The sequence below is a fragment of the Triturus cristatus genome, chromosome 9 (genome assembly GCF_964204655.1).
Source record: "Triturus cristatus chromosome 9, aTriCri1.1, whole genome shotgun sequence".
Taxonomy (NCBI): domain Eukaryota; kingdom Metazoa; phylum Chordata; class Amphibia; order Caudata; family Salamandridae; genus Triturus; species Triturus cristatus.
Window position 1 is genome coordinate 941,885,509 of NC_140592.1, and position 21,555 is coordinate 941,907,063.

Consider the following 21,555-nt stretch of genomic DNA (forward strand, 5'->3'; position numbering starts at 1 on the left):
GTGAGTGCGAAGGAGTAAAACCTTGCACTGCTACTGATTGAGAGGAGGTCATCTTTTCACAAGGATTCCATTGCAGCAAATGACAGCTGTTAATCTGATCCCTAATCAGAAATGTCTGCCTTCATTTTTAATGGGAGCCCGCTAAGACGTTTGAAAAACTAAAATACGTTAGATTAATAAAGATCAAATGCATTACTCATTGTAGCAACTTGTACTGGTCCTCTCTGTATGGCCCCCTGGCTCCAGATTCATGAGATGTCAGAGGCACGGCTGAGGTGTCACGGAGCATACCTGCAAAAAGATTGGTCAAGCCCTTGAGAAAACACATGATAACAGGGGTCTTAAACAGGGATGGCTGATCCGGAAGACAGAGGTAAGCGAACAAGGAGGCTAAATAACTATTTACAGTGCCAATAGCACATCTCCTCTGAGCAAGGGAAAGCGCAAATTGCAGCACTTCAGACAGTTGGACCTGCAAGGGATCCACACCATAACACCAAGCATCAAAGCTGACCCATCTGCCGGAATAAGCAGACTTAGTGGAGGGCTAACGTGTAGACAAAATAACGTCAACTCCGGTGGTAGCTGAAAGGAGCTCAGTTGTCCCTGCTCACTCTGCAAGCCTGTGGGTGGAGATCCTGGAGATTGGGGTACAAACGCACTCCCCCAGACTGGGTGAGAAGGTCCACATGAGCGGAAGACAAAGCGGGGTTGACATGTGGAGAACTGCAGAAGGTATGAATACCATACCCTTCTGAGCCAATGCAGGGCAAAGAGAATGGTTTGGGCCCAGTTTTAGTGCATCATCCTGAGAGCTCAAGGAATCAAGGGCATGGGTGAAACATGCAATGCTGCTGAACGTTTCTCCTGAATGGAAACGAGTCCCACAGGACTCCCTTAAATAGATACAGGAGGGTGCAGAACTAGTGGCACTGAGCATTTTCCAAGGAGGTCAATAAGTCCACTTGAGGAGTGCCTCACTGGGTGAAGATGTCCAGTACTACCTTCGGCAGGAGACGCCACACATGATCGACAGGAAAACACCAGCTATGGGTGTCAGCTCAGACATTCAGTGATTGGCAGTGAGCTACATCACTTAGTGGTGTGCCCAAGACCACAGTCTTAACTCTTCCAGGCAAAGAAAGTGAAACACTACTCCGCCTTGCTTGTTCACGTATTACATCGAAGTAGTGTTGTCTGTCAAGATCTGGACGGGCTGACCCATGATGGTGGCAGCCCACTCCTGCAGTTTCATGTGAAGCACCTGCTCAACCAGAGGCCAGAAGCCCCTGATCTGAAAATTATCTCCCTGACTCAACCTATAGTGGAGGCATCCATCACTACTGTAGTCACAGTCGGAGGGTGAGTGAAAGCCATCCCATGAGTAGATTTGCCTCGCTTCCCTATCAAGCCACTTTAGACGCAGTGCTGGGGGAGATCACAATGGAGTCTGAAAGTTCTCCTCTGTACTTGAGCCACTGCCTGCAGAGGCACCACTACCAACGTGAATGCCTGACTAGGAAGATGAAGACACCCAGTAGACCTAGGAATCACAGGACTCTGTGAACTGGAACTCTTCCACGCTGGTGGAAAGACTGAGCCATCTCTTGGTTGTGGATTCTCTGTAGTGGGGAGACGGAAAAAGGGTGGTGTTCAGTACCTACCCAATGACCTGGAGTTGTTGGGAGGGTCACAGGTGAGATTTGGGCTTGTTGATAGCAAAACCCAGGCTGAACAGCAGAGATGCTGTCAACTACAAATGGCTCTACACCATCTCCGGCAAGCTGGCTTTGAAGAGCCAGTCGTCGTGGTACAGGAAAATGGGGAATCCTGGCTATCTGAGATGGGCCGCAACCACTGCCTTCATGAAGACTCGAGGTGCCCAAGTCAAGCCAAAGGGTAGTACTGCAAATTGATAGTGCGTAGAACCCACCACAAATTACAAATACTTCTGATGTGGCCACAGGATAGGGATGTGAAAGTAGGTGTCCTGCAGGTCAAGTGACACCATCCAGTCTCTGAGCTCCAATGCCAGTAGAACTTGAGCTAGGGTCACCATCTTGAGCTTTTCCTTTTTGAGGAATTAGTTCAGGCTCCTGAGATCCAGAATCTGATGCAGACTGCCGTCCTTCTTGGGCACCCGGAAGTAACACGCATAACAATACTGTCTCTATTCCTTCTCTGGCACTAACTCCTCCTCCACCACTCCTTTGTGGAGGAGAGCTGCCACCTACAGGTGTAGAATGGTTGAATGGTGGGGAGCTGAAGAGGAGGGAGGGGGTGTAGAAGGGCGTAACCTGAAGGAAGGGAACTGTGTAGCATCTTTCTAGGATTTGAAGGACCCACTAGCTTAAAGAAATGGCCTTCGAGGTTGAAAGAAAGCAGGACACCTATCCTCCAACAGTCTCTATGTAGAATTAGGGAAGCATACTGGGCCTGCTTTTCTTGTGGTGCAGGGGGAGAAAGAGAAGGAGGGTTGTAAGGCAGATCTGCAGCCTTTTCCTCTACTGATGCTTCGGGACAGATGTACGAGAGGACTCTGTTGCTGGAGTGATGGTGTGTACTGTTAGGACCAAAACGAGGGGGGTCATTCACAGCCACAAAAGCAACGAAAAGGTTGGAAATCCTCGGTCAAAGGCAGAAGCTGAAGGCCCAAGGATCTTGCCATAGCTTTACGGGCCTTAAACTGCTCCAGCGCTGAGTTAGTGTGGTCTCCAAACAAGCACACGCCCTTGAAAGGGAAGTTCATCAGGTTATCCTGACATCAGATGAAAAGCTGGATTTTCTGAGCCAAGCATTAAGTCATACCATCAAGGAGGTATTCCCTGCTTGGGCAATGGAGCCTGTAGTGTCCAGACTTGAGAATATGCCTGGAGGCATTCTGGCCATCTGTAAGGAGCTTCTGAACGTGATCCTTCATGTCTGTGGGGACATGCAGAAGAATCATTTCGGCTATGTCCCACAAGGTGTGGACGTAGTAGGGGAGAATGAAGTAGGCATTAAGTGGCTCCAAGGCCATCCTCCCCGCAGAAAATGCTTTCTTGCCACATGCATCCAGTCATTTTAACTGCCTGTTTGAGGAGGGCTGTAGGGAAGGCACCACCCAACTGAGTTCCAGAACAGAAATCCACGATGACTAAGCTCTCTGGAGAAGGGTGTGTGTTGAAGAACGCTGAATCACCAGGAGCAGAGTGATAACTGCGTGCCATAAGCAGACTGACCGCTGAAGTGGTGGAAGGCTACCCACCATGCTGCCATGATGGGTTCCTGCAGAGCCTCATTGAAGGGGAGAAGGGGGTTTGGAGCTCATCGTTAGGGGCAGGAGAACCTCAGTGAGGACATTAGCTTTCCTTTCAGCTGCTGGCTACCATAAGTCTAAAACCTCTTCTGCCTTTACCACGATCTGGTGCAATGAAATTACTTCCGGTATTGGTGGTCCAGTGAGGAAGTCAATAGCCAGCTCAGATGAGGTATCTAAGACACTGGCTGAAGACAGGCCCAGGAATTCAAGGGGGTCCTGATCCAGGTCACCAGTAGGGAACTGCTTCACAGTGTCCAAATCCATCCCAAATATTCAATGGAGGTGTGCTGTATAAGCTTCCTCTACTAGGGATTTCAGACCCACCTTGGATCAGACGGTTGACGTCAGGTTGCAGCGCCATTTCTGGAGCAGGTGGCAGTGGTGGTGGAAGCGAGGGCAGATGTCCAACGCCATTGGTTTCAGCGCAGAGAAGCAAAGCGCTAGATCAAAACAATGTGGTGATGGCACCAGCTCAGATGGTGCGGGGACGAAGGATGTCAGCTGAACAGGACATAAAGAGTGGCAGATGCCATGGGGCCGCTAGGCCCGAAGCTGCACCAGATTGTGCTGAAGCCTTTGCGCAGATCAAATACATTGCATTCAGGAGCATCGCTAGGTTTGATCTTGGAGTTGGGAACTCTGGGAAGACCGGGGTCAGTGTTGGAAGTTCAGGAGCTGGAAATGCCCGTGCTGAAGGCTCCAGGAATGGAGTTCTGTCAGGAGTCGGGCACATAAGAGGAGCAGTGCTGTGCTGTGGATCCATTGGCGTCAGGTTGACAAGCTACGGTTCGAGGATGAAGGTCCTGAGGGAGACTGAGAGCGACACTGGAACTTACCCCAGGAAATTGAATCTCCTTTCTTTTATGTTTTCTCTTTGGGAACGCTTCTGGTGTTGGTGTTCGTTCTTCACCCGGGCCATGAAGAGCTTGGTCTCCCGCTCGTTAATAGCCTTGGGTGCATGCTGAGGCAAGAGGAGCAGGTCTTCCAGTCATGGTCCGAGTCTAAACACGAGTCATGGTCTGAGCCAAACAAATGGCATGTGGATCCATAATAGACATCTGTCCCTCACAGTCCCAACAAATTTCAACCCAGACGTCTTGCGAGGAGACATTGGTACTGCTTTCATCTGAAAAGTTGGTGAAGAAATTCCTCAGAGAGGGAAGCTCTGAATGGCAAAAGGCACAGAGAAAAGAGAACAAATGTCAGTGCGCCGGGGCAGGCAATTTATGGTCTTGGTGGCGTCACCTAACTTTGCCTCCAGTGCCGACTGACTCAAGTGCCCTTTACCGGCAGCCTCGTTGCTATGCAAGTTTACGGATCAAGTCTGACACCTGAGGTAAGGAATCTGCAGGTAGAAGTATCCATCAGAAATGTATTTTAGGCTCTCCTTTCAATTAAGGAATGGAACTCACGGAGTCAGTGAATAAGCTAGCAGGGAGAGGTAGTCATCCTATCACTGGGGAATTCTACATCCTCTTGATTGTCATTGGTATTGAACCCTCCCATGAGCACAGCACATGCTGAGACTGCTGGAGGTGGAATTGACTCTTGTGGCTTGGCAGGCCTTGGCAGCGGCTGAGAACTCAATGATAAAATCACTGGTGATGCATGTGGTGGCACATGTTGTGGCATTGATGAACATGGTGTAGCTGCTTTTTCAGGCCCTTCTGGGAACCTATTATAGTAGTCTGTTATCATCTGCCCTGGATATCGGCCCACCAGTCAGCATCTGCATCACAAGTGGTTCATGATAACCTCTCTCGTAGTATGGTTTATAGTGAGCCTCCTAAAGGGACTCATGGAGCAAAGACCTCATTCTGGTTCATCATGAAAAGTTGATAATGTTATCTTAAGTCGTGAAGTTTCATACTGGTCTTCCATCTACACTGAAATGGGAAAGGCGTCTTCTTCATCCTACTCCTGGTATTTTACTTCTTAGCTCTATGCTTGACCAAATGGACATTCATCCTCAGAGCCCTCCATATCTACTATTCTTGGTAAAGGCTGTGGTGTCACCTTGCACTGTGATGTATATGCAGGAAGCAGGAATAATTGAATTCCTGTCTGGAGGGGAGGTCGTCGATAGTATCGTCATCTACAGTACACCTGTCTTTGTTGGTCAAGTTTGTGCTTGTCACCAATGTTTTATTGACTATGCTATTTTTGTCGAAGGTGGAAGAACAGCTCATGGTGAAATAAAGGAAATTTCAATTTCAGAAACTGGGGCACAAAATAGAGACTAGAAAAGCTAAATTGTTGGTGTTGCTTGCTGGTGTGCCTTCTCTGCCTCAGGAGATACTTCAGGAGATGGACTGAGCTTTTTCACAGTTTTCTTCTCTGCCTTCCTGGACTGTTTACAAGGTGGCTCTTTTGAAGTTAAATTTCTTCTACATCAGAAACTGTTTCAGAGATAGTTTTATGTTCAGAATGAGCCTTTGTTTGGGTCATCGTAGGTAGTTTTGAAGCGGTGTCAGAGTTTTCACCAGAGGGAATTGGGTCTTTTGCCTTCAAGTTGCGGAACCACAGCAGCAAGCTTCCTTCCAAGTCTTTAAGGATTTTACTTGAAATCTTGTAAGGTTTAGGTTTATGAACCGGCTATAAGTGACATATGCAGTCTTTGTGATGATCATCAGATAACTTTCTCTTTTTCTCAAAGGCACCACAAGGTCTAAAAAGACTCTTATCAGAAGAGCCTCAAACTCAGCTTAAAGCATGTCTCTCAGGTAGACATATGCTTTAAAGCCTGAGTAGGAGCTGGAAAAGACCATTAGGACTCCCTTCACACACACGACATGCAGGAGAAACCTGAGGGATTATTTCCCAATAATAATTCACCACCACTTTTTGGGTTCCGGAGTAGCGTGCTACTCGCTGAAAAGCGCTTCAACATCTCATCAGTGGTATGAAGAGTTATATGAATGTAAAAAACCGAATTAAATGCAATTACATATACGTGAAACTATGTAAGATCCAATGCTGTAGAACTGTAAACAAACATACAAATAAACTATTTTGCATTGTGTTGCTGTCATACATCAAAAATGACGACTTCTGAACAATACGTTGGATAAGCCATTAACGTGCAATGTACAATATTCACTTCAAATACTCCCAATGTTAACTGTGTACAAATGTAAGAGCAAAAGTAAACAGTAACGTGTAATGCCTTATTTTCTTGAATCTGCAAAAAGTTAGCTCAATAAACAGCAGCTTGGCAATTATGCCTCTGAAAATTCCAAATTCACAATCGAGTCATCAAGGCTACATTTTGTAAGTATAGCTGGAGACATCTCTCTCTCTCTCTCACCTTTGCCCAAGGGCAGTTCTGAAGTGCTTTATAAAACAATCCTTTGGCACGTTCTTTGTTCCCCAAAGAAACCTAAAAAGGGAGGCAAAATAGTACTGTTTTATGAAAAATTAACAGATGTAGAAAACAGTAGGGTAGAACATTGTTGGAATGGAAGTGAGAATGCTATACTATAGTTAATAGGAGGACACATTTAATATACAAGAACAATGATTAGGTAAAGGAACTATTACTTTCTCTGCGAACAGAGCAATGGAACAAAGTATGCGCTTACAGTAAAGTGCAAATACATCCTCCACAAGAGGGGACAGTGCATCCCATTCTCGCTCTGAAGGGCGTGTTCAAATAGTGCTTTGATCCGGTTGGATAACCCAGTCTCGGGAAAAGTGTAGTGGACATCTCCCAGCTCTGCCCTAGGGGAATAAAAAGGACTATTACTATTATAGTCAACACTTTCAACAAAAAGCCCAGAACACAGCAATTTAACTGTTTCAATAAGCAGTCGCTTTTCTTATTCATAGCAACTGAATGTAGTCAAGTCATAAAATAGTGACTGCATAGTCGGCAAACAAAACGTTACCAAATCATGAACACGGTTGGAAACAGATGTAAATTTCTAAACAATACTACACAAGTTAAAAAAGCCAAGAATTTGCAAAGACAATAGTTTAGACCCTGCTGTGCAAACAAAGCCATGCACACTATATGTGCCATGATTCTGTACAACCGGTCTCTCTCTGTGCTGCCTTTAGCTGAGCCGTCTACTTTTTTCTCCAAAGCTTGTGGTGCAATAAGTTGCACGGACAGAGCACAAACAGACTGTACACACATACACCAAGTAGTCTAACAGAATTAGAGCAGTGTTGGAAACAGCCCACTCCCACTCCGCAGGGTGGTGGTGGACCTTCCCGACACAACGTGGTAGCTTGGCTCGAGTGGTCAGGAAACAGGCGCAGTGCTAAGCATACAAAATACCCATACAATAACCATGCGTGCATCCGTTCCAAAAACGACTCTACACCGTAAAAATTATGAAAATATGTTCTCTTTATCTTTCTTCTCTTAGTTGCTGATTGGGAAAATAAATAACAATCACAATATATACATTTTTAAATATAGCAGGTCAAATAAATATTTGCTGTTTGCTGAAATAAATAGGGGTGATTATAAATAACAGGGCATAAATACAAGTGCAATATATACAGTCAATTAAATACTTTGAGGTAATAAATACTGTATCAATAAATACTGTCCCAATAAATACTGTACACCAACAAGTCCTGTGGACCTAGAAATTCAGTGCAGCAATAAATAGATAAGAACTTAATAAATACAGTATCCCCAATAAATAATTAGAAGTATACAGTACACTTTGTGAATCAGATGGCACTTCAATTCTTAAGGGCTGATTTGGCCCAGGTACAGCTTGTAGGGTGTGAAAGGCTTGAGGGGTACCACTCCCTGGCTGAGGCAAAGGCCGAGGCCTAAACTGAGGTAGATCAAAAAGGGGGGAAATTCCAATGCCCTGGCTTCCCTCTCCACAGAACCTCTCCAGGTTAGTCCCAGTTCACCCCAGGCACAGTCAGGTGGGTTTCAGCTCCTCCCTAGCCCCTTAGAGTAGTCTCTCAGGTCTCCACAGGGCCTAAGGCGCCCTCTACTCCACTTACTGCCCTTTTCTGATGTTCCGACGCCGCTGGAGTCGTGTCGACGCCGTGAGGCGGTTCCGGTTCGGTCTCGGCGGCCTCGGCACAATGTCAGTTCTATGACGACGCCGGTAGGCGGTTCCGGTCCGATGTCGGTGGCCTCGGTTCGACCTCTACCTTCGATTCGACGGCGTCGGGCAGTCTCCACACGATGTCGACTTCGGGCGGCTCCGGTCCGATGGCGCACTCGGCTCCGATGACGTCGGCCGGTCTGACCTCGCTGTCGACTTCCGGCGACTCCGGGGTGCGATCCTCACCCCCGACCTCCGGTGTTCCTCCTCACAGGTTCCGGGCGACTCCGGAGTGCGATCCTCACTCCCGACCTCCGGTGCTCCTCTACCTCGGTCTCCGACGACTCCGGAGGGCAGACTTCACCCTTCCGATGACGCCGCTCGCTCGACCTCGGTTCACCTCCTTCTCGACCCTTGGTATTCCACTCGACCTCCGCCGGCGCCCTCTTATGACCTCAGGCGGCTCCGGGTACGACGTCTGCTACCTCAGTCAGCGCCGCTTCTCCACCTCGGGCTCCAGGTCTTCGGCTACTCGACGCCAGGCTCCAGGGAAACCAACTCTCAGGTCAGAATCTTGTTATCTTCTTGGTTCTAAGGCCTGTTCCTGCTGTCCAGGTCCTTAGGATGGTTTTCTTCTTTCTTCTTCCCACACAGGGCTATAGGCTGGGATCCATCAGCTGGGACAAGTATCAAGGGTGGGTTTATGGACCCCACTCCAGGCACAAGTTTCCACCCCTGCTGCTTCACTCCTTCCTCCTTCACTCTTGTGCTCCTCTCTCTTCACCAGTCAGGTGCCAACTGCCAGCTCCAACTGCCAACTGCCTCTCTTATCCTCCCAACATTCTAAACGGTTTCCAACTGTCACACAGTTCTGGAATCTCCTGGAAGGTTCTGGAAGGTGCTGGTAGGTTCCAGTGGATGCTGGTGATGTCACAGGAGGCCACCATTTTGTGCTTCAGGCCCTCAGACAGAAGTTTCAGGGGTAGCTAAAATGGCTCCCTGAATCTGTAGCAACACTAAAAAGTCTGGTGGTTCCCAATAAAAAGGAAAAAGTCAAACAGGGTTTGAGGCAAAAGTGGGACAAAATAAATAATGATGAGGAGGGACCACCCAAAGGGCTGACAGGTCTAACACGCGTCCCCCCCAGCTGAAAGTGGGGAGAGCTACCCAACCCCTTGGGAGTTCTCATCACTAAGGCGGAAATACCTTGAGAGACCGTCTGCATTGGCGTGGTCCACTCCAGGCCGATGTTCCACCTGAAAGTCCATCCCCTGTAGGGAAATAGACCACCTCAACAACTTGGGATTCTCCCCCTTCATTTGCATCAGCCAACGAAGGGGTCTGTGGTCGGTCTGAACTAGGAAGTGCGATCCAAACAGGTATGGCCGCAACTTCTTCAGAGCCCATACCACTGCAAAGGCTTCACGCTCTATTGCACTCCACTTCTGTTCCCTGGGAAGTAGTCTCCGGGATAGGAAGACCACGGGTTGATCCAGACCCTCTTCGTTGAGTTGCGATAACACTGCCCCAATGCCATGTTCTGATGCATCTGTCTGGACAATGAACTTCTTGGAAAAGTCTGGGGCCCTTAAGACCGGGGCCTCGCACATGGCTTTCTTCAATTTCTCAAAGGCTTGCTGACAAGCCTCCGTCCAGACTACCCGTCGAGGTTGTTTCTTGGACGTAAGCTCCGTGAGAGGGGCTACGATGGTACCGTACCCCTTCACGAAGCGGCGATAGTAACCCGTGAGGCCCAAAAATGCTCGGACCTCAGTCTGTGTCTTGGGGGGTTCCCAGGCCATGATGGCCTCGATCTTCGCCTGGAGGGGTTGCACCGTCCCCCTACCCACCAAGTGTCCAAGGTACACTACCGACCCCTGCCCGATCTGGCACTTGCTGGCCTTGATCGTCAATCCAGCTTGTCTCAGGGCCTGGAGAACAGCTTGCAGGTGCTGCAAGTGATCCTCCCAGCTGTTACTGAAGACGGCTATGTCATCCAGATAAGCAGCAGAGAAACTCTCCATCCCGGTGAGGATCTGGTTTACCAGGCGCTGAAACGTGGCAGGTGCGTTCTTGAGCCCAAAGGGCATCACACAGAACTGGTAGTGGCCATTGGGCGTGGAGAAGGCTGACCTTTCCCTTGCTCCATCAGTCAACGAGATCTGCCAGTACCCCGAAGTAAGGTCAAAGGTACTTAGATATTGGGCAGCTCCCAGCCGGTCAATCAATTCATCCGCCCTAGGGATCGGATGAGCATCAGTCCTTGTCACTGAATTCAGTCCCCGGTAGTCCACACAGAACCTCAGTTCTGGTTGGGCACCCGGTGGTGCAGCTTTTGGTACTAGCACCACCGGACTGGACCAGGGGCTGCTAGAAGGTTCAACCACTCCTAGCTCCAGCATCTTAGTGACTTCACTATGAATGCTGGCCTTCACCTTGTCAGACATCCGGTAGATCTTGGACTTCACAGGTGGGCTGTCTCCTGTGTCCACGTCATGGACGCACAGGTGAGTCCTACCTGGGACAAGGGAGAACAACGAAGAGTACTGCCCCAAGACCTGGCGACAGTCCTCCTGCTGTTCAGGAGTTAGGGATGGGGAGAGAATCACTCCCTCCACCGACCCATCCTTTTCCTGAGACGCAAACAGATCAGGGAGAGGCTCGCTTTCCACGTCCCCTCCTCCGTCAGTCACCATCATCAAGATGACTTCGGGCCTCTCGTGGTGGGGTTTGAGGCGGTTGGCATGCAGCACCCGCGGGGGCTGACGAGGGGTCTTCAGGTCCACCAAGTAGGTAGCCTTACCCTTCTTCTCCAACACCTCAAAGGGTCCTGACCAGCGATCCTGGAGGGCACTAAGCTCTCCAGGTTCGATCACCCACACCTTCTGGCCAGGCTCCAACTCCACCGGGTGAGCGTTGTGGTCATACCACGCCTTCATCACTGCTTGGCTGGCTTCCAAGTTGTCAGAAGCTTGCTTCCACAACTTAGCCATTTGGCTCCGGAAGGCCAGCATGTAGCTCACCACATCCTGGGGGAGCTTTCTGGGAGTTCTTTCCCATCCGTCTCTCACCAGGTTAAGAGGTCCGCGTACAGGGTGCCCATACAGAAGCTCGAAGGGGCTGAAGCCCACTCCCTTCTGTGGCACTTCCCTGTAAGAAAAAAGTAAACAGGGTAGGAGGACGTCCCATTTCCTCCGCAGGCTTTCAGGCAGACTTCTGATCATGCCTTTTAAGGTTTTATTAAACCTCTCCACCAGACCATTGGTCTGGGGGTGGTAAGGAGTTGTGAACCGGTAGGTCACTCCACACTCCTTCCACATTGCCCGCATATATGCTGACATGAAGTTGGTCCCCCTGTCGGACACAACTTCCTTGGGAAAACCCACTCGGGTAAAGATTCCCATCAGGGCCCTAGCCACAACAGGTGCTGTTATGGTCCTCAGAGGTATCGCCTCTGGGTACCGTGTGGCATGATCCACCAGAACCAGGATAAACCTGTGACCAGCTGTAGTTGGTGGATCTAACGGTCCCACAATGTCGATGCCCACCCTTTCAAAGGGGGTGCTAACGACAGGAAGTGGTTCCAGGGGAGCTTTCAGCTTCACCCCTGTTTTCCCACTGGCTTGGCAAGACACACATGTCCGGCAGTAGGTATCGGACGACACTTTCATCTGAGGCCAATAAAAGTGTGGGACAAGACGGGCGAAGGTCTTGTCTTGCCCCAGGTGTCCTGCCAAGGGGATCTCGTGAGCCAACTCTAACAGGAAGGCTCGAAAACGTTGAGGTACTACCAAGGCTCGTGACGATCCATGTAGGGGTGCCTTGGGTTCACTGTAGAGGAGGCCATCCTCCCAGTAGACACTGTAGTTCCCTTCAACGTTCCCTGCTGCCTGGGCTTCGGCCTGTCGCCTCAGCCCCTCAAGGGTAGGGCACTCCCTCTGGCCCTGGCAGAATTCCTCCCTGGACGGGCCTCCCTCCACGTGCCACTCGGCCGGGATGGGTAAGTCCTCCAGGTTGGTAACGTCCCCCTCCGCAGACTCCTGGTCCACCACCTCCGGTGGCCTATCCGTCCTACGGGGTGGAGACGCCGAGGCAGGCTCCTCCTGTCCTCGGTTCTTCCCTTGACTGGCAGCTGGCTGGGCCTTTGTTCCAGGCTCCAGCCGGAATGAACTCCCTCTTCGGGTAGTCTCGGACCTTGTGCTAACACAGGCCCAGTCAGGTGTACCCAGCATCTCGGTATGAGTCCGGTATTCCACCTCCTTCCAAGCGTTGTGCTCCATGTCATTGCCCAGCAGACAATCGACTGGCACGGCAGGGCTTACGGCAACTCGAAGTGAACCTGCAACCCCCCCCCATTCAAAGGGAACCTCAGCCACGGGATAGTGACCGGTTCTGCCGTCAGCCATCGCGGCTGGGTGGAGTACATCGGGAATGACTTGCTCTGGAGACACCAGTTGGCTACGTACCATAGTCATACTGGCTCCTGTGTCTCTCAGAGCCTCCCCTCTTTGGCCATTGATGGTGATCCACTGCCCATACTTTGCAGTATTTGCGGGCACCTGGATCTTAGGAACCATCTCCCGTTCTCCCAGGGACACTAAAGTGACACCCGCCCACTCCCTTCCCTTAGTTAAGGGCATCTCCTCCCCGAGCACTACACTAGCTACTCCGGGGGGCTTTCCTCCAGTGGGAGGGGGTGAGCGTTTCTGACACTTCGGATCTCCTTTATAGTGTCCAACGCCACCGCACTCGTAGCAATGGACAACCCTTGGCTGCTGACTCTGGCCAGGATTAGGGTTTCTGGGTGGGTTAGCCTTAGAGGTGAATCCTGTTCCCTTCCCTTGGAAGTTATTTTGGGGGCCTTTGGAGAACTCCTTTTTCTTTTCCCCTCCTTCTTTCTTTTGGGGGGCGCCCTGTCCGGCCTTTTGAGTATCCCCTCCAGTCCCCCTTGTGGACACCCGGGTACTAGCCCAAATGTCCGCCTCCTCAGCAAGCTTCCGGGGGCTGGTCAGCTTGCTATCCACCAGGTGTTGCCGCAGTTCAGGGAAACATTTCTCGAGTAGGTGTTCCTTCAATACCAGGTCAAACAGCTCCTCGTAGTTCCTGACTTCACTGCCCTGAATCCAACCTTCCAGTGCCTTCTTTGCATAGTCCAGGAAGTCCACCCAATTCTGTGTGCCCAGTTTGTGACTACCCCTGAACTTCTGCCTGTACTTTTCCGGAGTTAGTCCAAACTTCCTGATGAGCGCCAGTTTCATGGTGGGGTAGTGGGTTTGCTCCTCCTCTTCGAGGGCCAATAAAGCATCCCTACCAGCTGGAGGCATGTATTTGTACAATCCCCCTCCCCAATACTTCACTGGAACCCCATGGGCCCTCAATGAGACCTCATAGGCTGCTAGCCATTTGGCGATGTCATCACCTGCCCCATAGCTTGCTACAATGTCCTTTGGCAGGTAAGGTTTGGATTCCCTGGTGGACTCTTGGATTTGGCTGCCACCATTAGGAACAGTTGGTGCCCCAATTCTGAGGATCTGAAGCTCTATCTCCTTCAGTCTTATCTCATGAGCCATCCTCTCTTTCTCCGTCTCATGAGCCAACCTCTGTTCCTCCTTCTCCTTCTCCAGCTTTGCTAAATCCAATGTGAGCTGTCTTTTCTCTCTCCGATCTGCTAACTCCACGCTGGATAAGCCCCCACTAGAGGCACGGCTGCCCCCCCTAGAAAGTGTCCTGGGCCCTGCTGACAGGTTCCCCACCTCAGGTTGGTACATCTCAGCCCCCTCGGGGTCAGGCTCTCCATCCCTGTCTTCCTCCTCAGCCTTGCCTTCCCTGCGTGCCTCCCCCCAAGCCCTTAAGCTGGTTTGAAGTGCACCCTTCTTTGCTCCTGGGGGACAGTACACCCCCTCTCGCTGGCAAAACTCCCTGAGTTGGGCCACAGTGTATGTTTCTAAATCTTCAAGAACAAACTCCATCTTGCCCACCCAGGTTAGAGGACAGGTTTTGTGCAGTAACAATGCAGGGGGATACCTTTAGTAATACCTCCTCCCACCACCAGAGTAAATTTGGAAAAAACAAAAACCCACAATTAGGAAGGCCGCTGTGAGAAAACTCCCGGTGTAGGCCTATGGACTACCCACAGTTATTGTTGAGTATATGTAGGCACAGCTCTATCCCACCACTGAACACCAATTTATGTTGGAAACAGCCCACTCCCACTCCGCAGGGTGGTGGTGGACCTTCCCGACACAACGTGGTAGCTTGGCTCGAGTGGTCAGGAAACAGGCGCAGTGCTAAGCATACAAAATACCCATACAATAACCATGCGTGCATCCGTTCCAAAAACGACTCTACACCGTAAAAATTATGAAAATATGTTCTCTTTATCTTTCTTCTCTTAGTTGCTGATTGGGAAAATAAATAACAATCACAATATATACATTTTTAAATATAGCAGGTCAAATAAATATTTGCTGTTTGCTGAAATAAATAGGGGTGATTATAAATAACAGGGCATAAATACAAGTGCAATATATACAGTCAATTAAATACTTTGAGGTAATAAATACTGTATCAATAAATACTGTCCCAATAAATACTGTACACCAACAAGTCCTGTGGACCTAGAAATTCAGTGCAGCAATAAATAGATAAGAACTTAATAAATACAGTATCCCCAATAAATAATTAGAAGTATACAGTACACTTTGTGAATCAGATGGCACTTCAATTCTTAAGGGCTGATTTGGCCCAGGTACAGCTTGTAGGGTGTGAAAGGCTTGAGGGGTACCACTCCCTGGCTGAGGCAAAGGCCGAGGCCTAAACTGAGGTAGATCAAAAAGGGGGGAAATTCCAATGCCCTGGCTTCCCTCTCCACAGAACCTCTCCAGGTTAGTCCCAGTTCACCCCAGGCACAGTCAGGTGGGTTTCAGCTCCTCCCTAGCCCCTTAGAGTAGTCTCTCAGGTCTCCACAGGGCCTAAGGCGCCCTCTACTCCACTTACTGCCCTTTTCTGATGTTCCGACGCCGCTGGAGTCGTGTCGACGCCGTGAGGCGGTTCCGGTTCGGTCTCGGCGGCCTCGGCACAATGTCAGTTCTATGACGACGCCGGTAGGCGGTTCCGGTCCGATGTCGGTGGCCTCGGTTCGACCTCTACCTTCGATTCGACGGCGTCGGGCAGTCTCCACACGATGTCGACTTCGGGCGGCTCCGGTCCGATGGCGCACTCGGCTCCGATGACGTCGGCCGGTCTGACCTCGCTGTCGACTTCCGGCGACTCCGGGGTGCGATCCTCACCCCCGACCTCCGGTGTTCCTCCTCACAGGTTCCGGGCGACTCCGGAGTGCGATCCTCACTCCCGACCTCCGGTGCTCCTCTACCTCGGTCTCCGACGACTCCGGAGGGCAGACTTCACCCTTCCGATGACGCCGCTCGCTCGACCTCGGTTCACCTCCTTCTCGACCCTTGGTATTCCACTCGACCTCCGCCGGCGCCCTCTTATGACCTCAGGCGGCTCCGGGTACGACGTCTGCTACCTCAGTCAGCGCCGCTTCTCCACCTCGGGCTCCAGGTCTTCGGCTACTCGACGCCAGGCTCCAGGGAAACCAACTCTCAGGTCAGAATCTTGTTATCTTCTTGGTTCTAAGGCCTGTTCCTGCTGTCCAGGTCCTTAGGATGGTTTTCTTCTTTCTTCTTCCCACACAGGGCTATAGGCTGGGATCCATCAGCTGGGACAAGTATCAAGGGTGGGTTTATGGACCCCACTCCAGGCACAAGTTTCCACCCCTGCTGCTTCACTCCTTCCTCCTTCACTCTTGTGCTCCTCTCTCTTCACCAGTCAGGTGCCAACTGCCAGCTCCAACTGCCAACTGCCTCTCTTATCCTCCCAACATTCTAAACGGTTTCCAACTGTCACACAGTTCTGGAATCTCCTGGAAGGTTCTGGAAGGTGCTGGTAGGTTCCAGTGGATGCTGGTGATGTCACAGGAGGCCACCATTTTGTGCTTCAGGCCCTCAGACAGAAGTTTCAGGGGTAGCTAAAATGGCTCCCTGAATCTGTAGCAACACTAAAAAGTCTGGTGGTTCCCAATAAAAAGGAAAAAGTCAAACAGGGTTTGAGGCAAAAGTGGGACAAAATAAATAATGATGAGGAGGGACCACCCAAAGGGCTGACAGGTCTAACAAGCAGACAGAATAGTCAATAGCCAAATCATTAGTAGAAAGTCTCAATTCAGCTGATCATCGTCTAAAAAGAGCCGCAAAAAGTGCCCTTCGCTTATTCTCGGTGTAGGTCTTCCTACAGTTGATATATGAATTGTTAGTTATTCCCCATGTAAAGTTTTATAGTCATCGCTACGTGCACTAGTTTAATTACGAGAACTATATTATTGCGTGTGCAGTTTCTAATATAAGTTGTGTGAAGATAATGCATTTCTACAGTCCAAAATATCACACTTAGTGATGCAATGCTTCCTACAAATTAAATACTATAACTAGTATTGTGGAGATTAAAGTTCATAATAGGAAGAGTTTTGTAGCTATGAAAAATCTGAAAAGTTACTGGAGTGTCTGTGGGCTATTTAAAATAGATTATGAATCCAACATAAAATCTATACAGCAGTGTTAAGTTAAATAATGAATGTAGGCACAGTAAATAACATCGGGGTACATAAATATATAAACGTGAAGATGGATTTATGTGAATAGGCTAGATAGCCTTCTCCTCATATTGAAAATCATCAGTTAAAGGCAAGAAGTCTCAGTAAGCTGAAGGTCGATCTGCTATGATCTAGAGGTCACAAATAAGAATCCTGACCAGACCAATTCAGCCATCCATTTCCACCAGGTTAGTAAATTGATTACCACTTAATTGCATAATAGTAATATGGTTATTTACAGCTAATAGATATGCAAGTGCGGTATGAAACACTATATAAAATAAAAACAGTTATAAGAAGGATGAAACCGCACACTCCCTGAAAGAAAGAAAATATAAAGCTAATAATAATTCTTTATGATATGCATAAGATTGTTAATCCAAATTAATGAAAACTATTAAAAAAATAAACAGGTGTAGCAGGTCTGATGAGATAAGGCTTCTCCAGCTTAATGCTGCTTCCTCTCTTACATGTCTTTACTGAGTCAAAATGTCAACATTTATTAGTCATGATTTAGTTCATTAAAACCATCACATAATATAAAAACATACTGTTTAACTAGTGCACACTCAGTTAAAAAGTAAGAACGTTCTAAGGCTAAGGTCACTTCAATAAATGTCCTGATTATACATGTTTAAAGTGCTAGCGCCTGAACTCATCCACAGTTAAGATTTAATCGGATAAGAAAATAAGAACGGTCCTAGCTGTTCAGATTATTCCCGTTATAAAGTGCTAGTGCGTTGGATCATCAAATGAATAGATTCAATGCACTTTAAACTCTTTGTTAGATTAATAAAAACTGTAACTATTTTTCACATGCAACAATTATGAGTGCGGCCATCAAAGTTCAGTTTAGGGGCTGAATACGTTCTAACGCCAGTAGATGATTCTAGACAGTTTGATTACAGCCCAGACACCCAGAGAATAGAGCTGTTGTTTATAAAATCGTATAGGATACCAAAGGGCTTGAACCAACAAAGATAAACTCAAAGCAGTGCGGAAAAAGCGCAGTCGTGGAAAATACTTGACTCAAATACAACCATAGCTAGACGATTTTGCATTTGAAGAGGGGCCTGTAAACTGTGCTGTATGGCTAGATGTTTCGGGGATTCTTGGGGTTGTAGTCAATTATAAGTTTTAGACCATGATGCAAGGGTTGGGAGGTTGAGGGTCGGCGTTGAAGGGAGTCTCTAGGAAAGCTTGACAAATTTAGCGCACCTTGATAAGGACATTGCATCAGGCAAGGCAAGTTGTTGTTGTTGAATGGAATGCATGGTTCTGACGCATTTGTTGTTCCACCCGCGTTGTTAGGGAACGCATGGGAATGGAATGCGTGGTTGTGTCATACAACCACACAGAAGGCGTAGCCTTGATTCCTGCTTGAAATTGCATAGTCTACAGGCCCAAGCTTTGTCTTGGTTGGCCTATACCAACCAAGGTTGAAATCTGCTACTGGTAGGTCAGGCAAACGCCTATGCATAATGTCACTGCGCACCCTGCTGTTGATGGAGACTAAAAGGTATGGCTCAATGATGAAATAGAGTAAAGCAGAAATGATACATTTAGAATCCGTGGTGGAAATAAATATTCAAAAGTTCCAAATAAAGATTACCAGCATTACCTGGAGACAGTGGTGAGCCAGGCACCATTGGCTTTGGGTCTACCAGCTCACCCCTAGGAAGTTATCACCTCTCACAAATGCCTGGTGAAGTTTCTCGAACTTGTGGTCGAAGTAGCAGTGCTGTGAATGTGTCTGACAGCATGTAATTAGGAAGAGAGCAGTCTCTGGCTCTTTTAGCCCCACCACCTTTAAACCAAGCAGTTCCAGCAGGATTCAGACAGCACCACTGCCAGCAGGCGCTCCAAAGAGGGGCACTGTGAGGAAGCTGGCTTTAGAAGTGCAACCTCTTTTCTCTCTCTGTGGCTGGATTCCACCAGCACTGCACATAAAGCAAAGTTATCCAACCTGAGGCAAGAAAAAACACCTAAGGCTGCAGGGGCACGATCACGCTTCTCAAAACTGGATAGGACACTACACAAGATCCTTTCTCTCTCTGACTATTTGATTTAAGCATACCGCGTGGTCTGCCAATGGCCTAAGCTTCTCACACTCCCTGTCCATGTGTACCTATCTCTATACACTTATTGCCCATGTGCCTCATGTACCTCTACCTGTCTGTTCATACCCACAAGCTCCACACATTGCTTGCATATGTGCTTCATGTTCCTCAAACTCTCAGCCCACTGCTCCAAACTCAACACTTTCTACCTCATATGTGCCAAGATCCTCGAGGTGTCAACCCATGTATCTTAAGATCTTCACACTATCCATATGATTCGATGATCCTCACAATGATTGCCTATATGTCCCCCCAAGATCTTCACATTGTCTACCCACACATCCTAAAGCTCTGCTCCTCACCACATGTGCCCTTAGCTCCTTACTATGTGCCTAATACAAGAACCATGTTTATAGGACAAGATGTGAAGGAAATAAAAGACTGGATTTGAGACATCTTGAAATAAATAAAAGAAAAATAAATGGATGAAGAAAAAGAGCACAATTGCTCTTCAACTCATGGATCACTATATTTATAAAGAAACAGGCTGCTAAATCAATCACTTATATAGAGCAATACAAATGGATTGCAATAAGCGGAAGAAATCAGATGTACTTACATGACAGGCTCAATTCACTCCACTCACAATAGTTCAGTAATAAAGCAGTTAGGTAAAAGAAACCAACAGGCAAGACAATTGACAAAAAAGCCATCAAAAACAGCTGCATTACCTCTGAACGGATTCCACAAGCTTTTTCCTGCTTTCTTCTGCTTGGATTGCAAATAGCCACGGCTCCAAAGACTTAGTGGACCTTGCAATGCTGTCAAACAGCCGTCGTGCTTTGCTGGCATTGTGGGACTTACTCTCCACCTGAACATAGACTTTCCAAAGAGACTGGTTGCTGGGGTACAACTTCAAGGCCCCAGTGAGGACCTCTCTCAGTGGTTTCAAAGGGTACACACCAACTTTCATGTGGAACCTGAGAAGATTTACATGCATGAATGTGAGAGCTTCGAGTGCAGTGCTGACATTGGACGCCCCAGTATTTTCAGTTCTTAGTATGCCTTCAAGTGTGACAGAGCTGGGACATCTTGCAGAGACTTGACTAAAAACAGAGACAGCTGCTTCAATTCCAACAGTTAAATACTGGAAGAGTATAAAACAGCCCACCAGGCTCATGAACTGACTAGTGCATTCTGTTCGGTCAGAGGCTGAATGTTCACTCAAGCAGTCTTGAACTGCATGTTCATAAGCCTTACGAGCTTTCAAAGAACTAACTGAAGATACCTGTCCATTATAGGGAACGTATGGTCCACTTTCTGCAAGCTTGGTAAGGATGTGAACAGCCCGGTACCTGCCAACCCCTTCCTGGTTCTGTAACAGCCCTAGCTCTAGTTCACCATAAAGCAGACACAAGTCGCAGAGCTGTGGGTTCTTCATCCCATTGGTTCCCGCCATGCTGATTGCCGTATCAAAAACTTTCCTGGAGTCCTCAATGTTGTCAAGAAGCCATTCAAGGTAGGCAAATTCCTTCCAGAGTGCTAGGTTGTTCCGGTTCTCAGCTTCTTTGAGGAGGTTCTTAGCTAACCTCTTGCTTTTCTTTCCCTGTGATTTAAGCCTCTTTTTGTCTTTCTGTTTATGGTACCCAGAAACCTAAAGCAGAAGATACTTTGTTTAACATATTTCCAAGGTTTGTCTAATTATAATTACTACATTACAAAGAATAGCATTGCACTTTTCTACGAAATACTGTAAAAAGGAAATTTTCAAAAGTAAATGTACAGTGCCAGCCTGCAGGCTATATTTACTGAATGCTATTTGTTTTTGCATTTTAAAAATAAATTCTAATTTCAATTGCTACTAGTGCATTATTAGTTGGTTGTGATTTTCTTAACTTTTAAAAAACAGATTTTACAGAAAATGAAGGAAACAAATCATGTTATGCATCATATTATTTGAGCTGAAAACAGACACTGTCATTTTGAGGTAAGCAGCAGCTCGAGTGTGCTATCATGATTTGTACTAGACATTGCTCCAGTTCAGGTGGAGAAGTGTGGCTCAATGATTAGAGCGGCAGACCCTGATGCAGAGGTCTAGCCCGGGACCAGGGTTCAATTCCTCGCCTCGGCGGGTCTTGGGCTCAAAATTCCACGGACCTGATAATTCTCGCCTCGGTGCCATTCCAATCATGGAGTCCCACTCTGCAACTCTGGGCAATAGCTTGCTTAATCTCCACAACGGCCCCCACAACGCTAAGGATGCCTGGCCTCCACCTTGGGGGTGCCCAGGAGTGGACGCCTCACAGGGAAATCCAGGATGGGCTCCACAGCGGTATTCGTACAAGCGCCTTGAGACCCTTGCGGGTGAGTAGTGCGCTATACAAGTATCAATTTACAATTTATTCCCACAGAGCCAAAAGATCCTGGTTTTGCACGATTTAGCCTCCTTTAGCCACAACAAGGCAAGTAAGTGGTTGTGTATGGCTGCAATGAAGATACCCACCTTGAAGCACTATGATTGTA

General features: G+C 48.2%; 1 protein-coding gene across 1 annotated transcript in view; it reads right to left on the bottom strand.

The window, feature by feature from the left end:
* NRDE2 (NRDE-2, necessary for RNA interference, domain containing) overlaps positions 1–21,555 on the bottom strand; it is a 205,004-nt gene that overhangs the window by 19,479 nt on the left and 163,970 nt on the right. The window contains exons 11-13 of the mRNA XM_085626525.1: positions 19,764–20,686; positions 6,883–7,021; positions 6,609–6,680 (exon numbers count right to left, since the gene is read on the bottom strand). Coding sequence (XP_085482651.1) covers positions 6,609–6,680; positions 6,883–7,021; positions 19,764–20,686 — 1,134 coding nt within the window. The remainder of the gene's footprint in view (positions 1–6,608; positions 6,681–6,882; positions 7,022–19,763; positions 20,687–21,555) is intronic.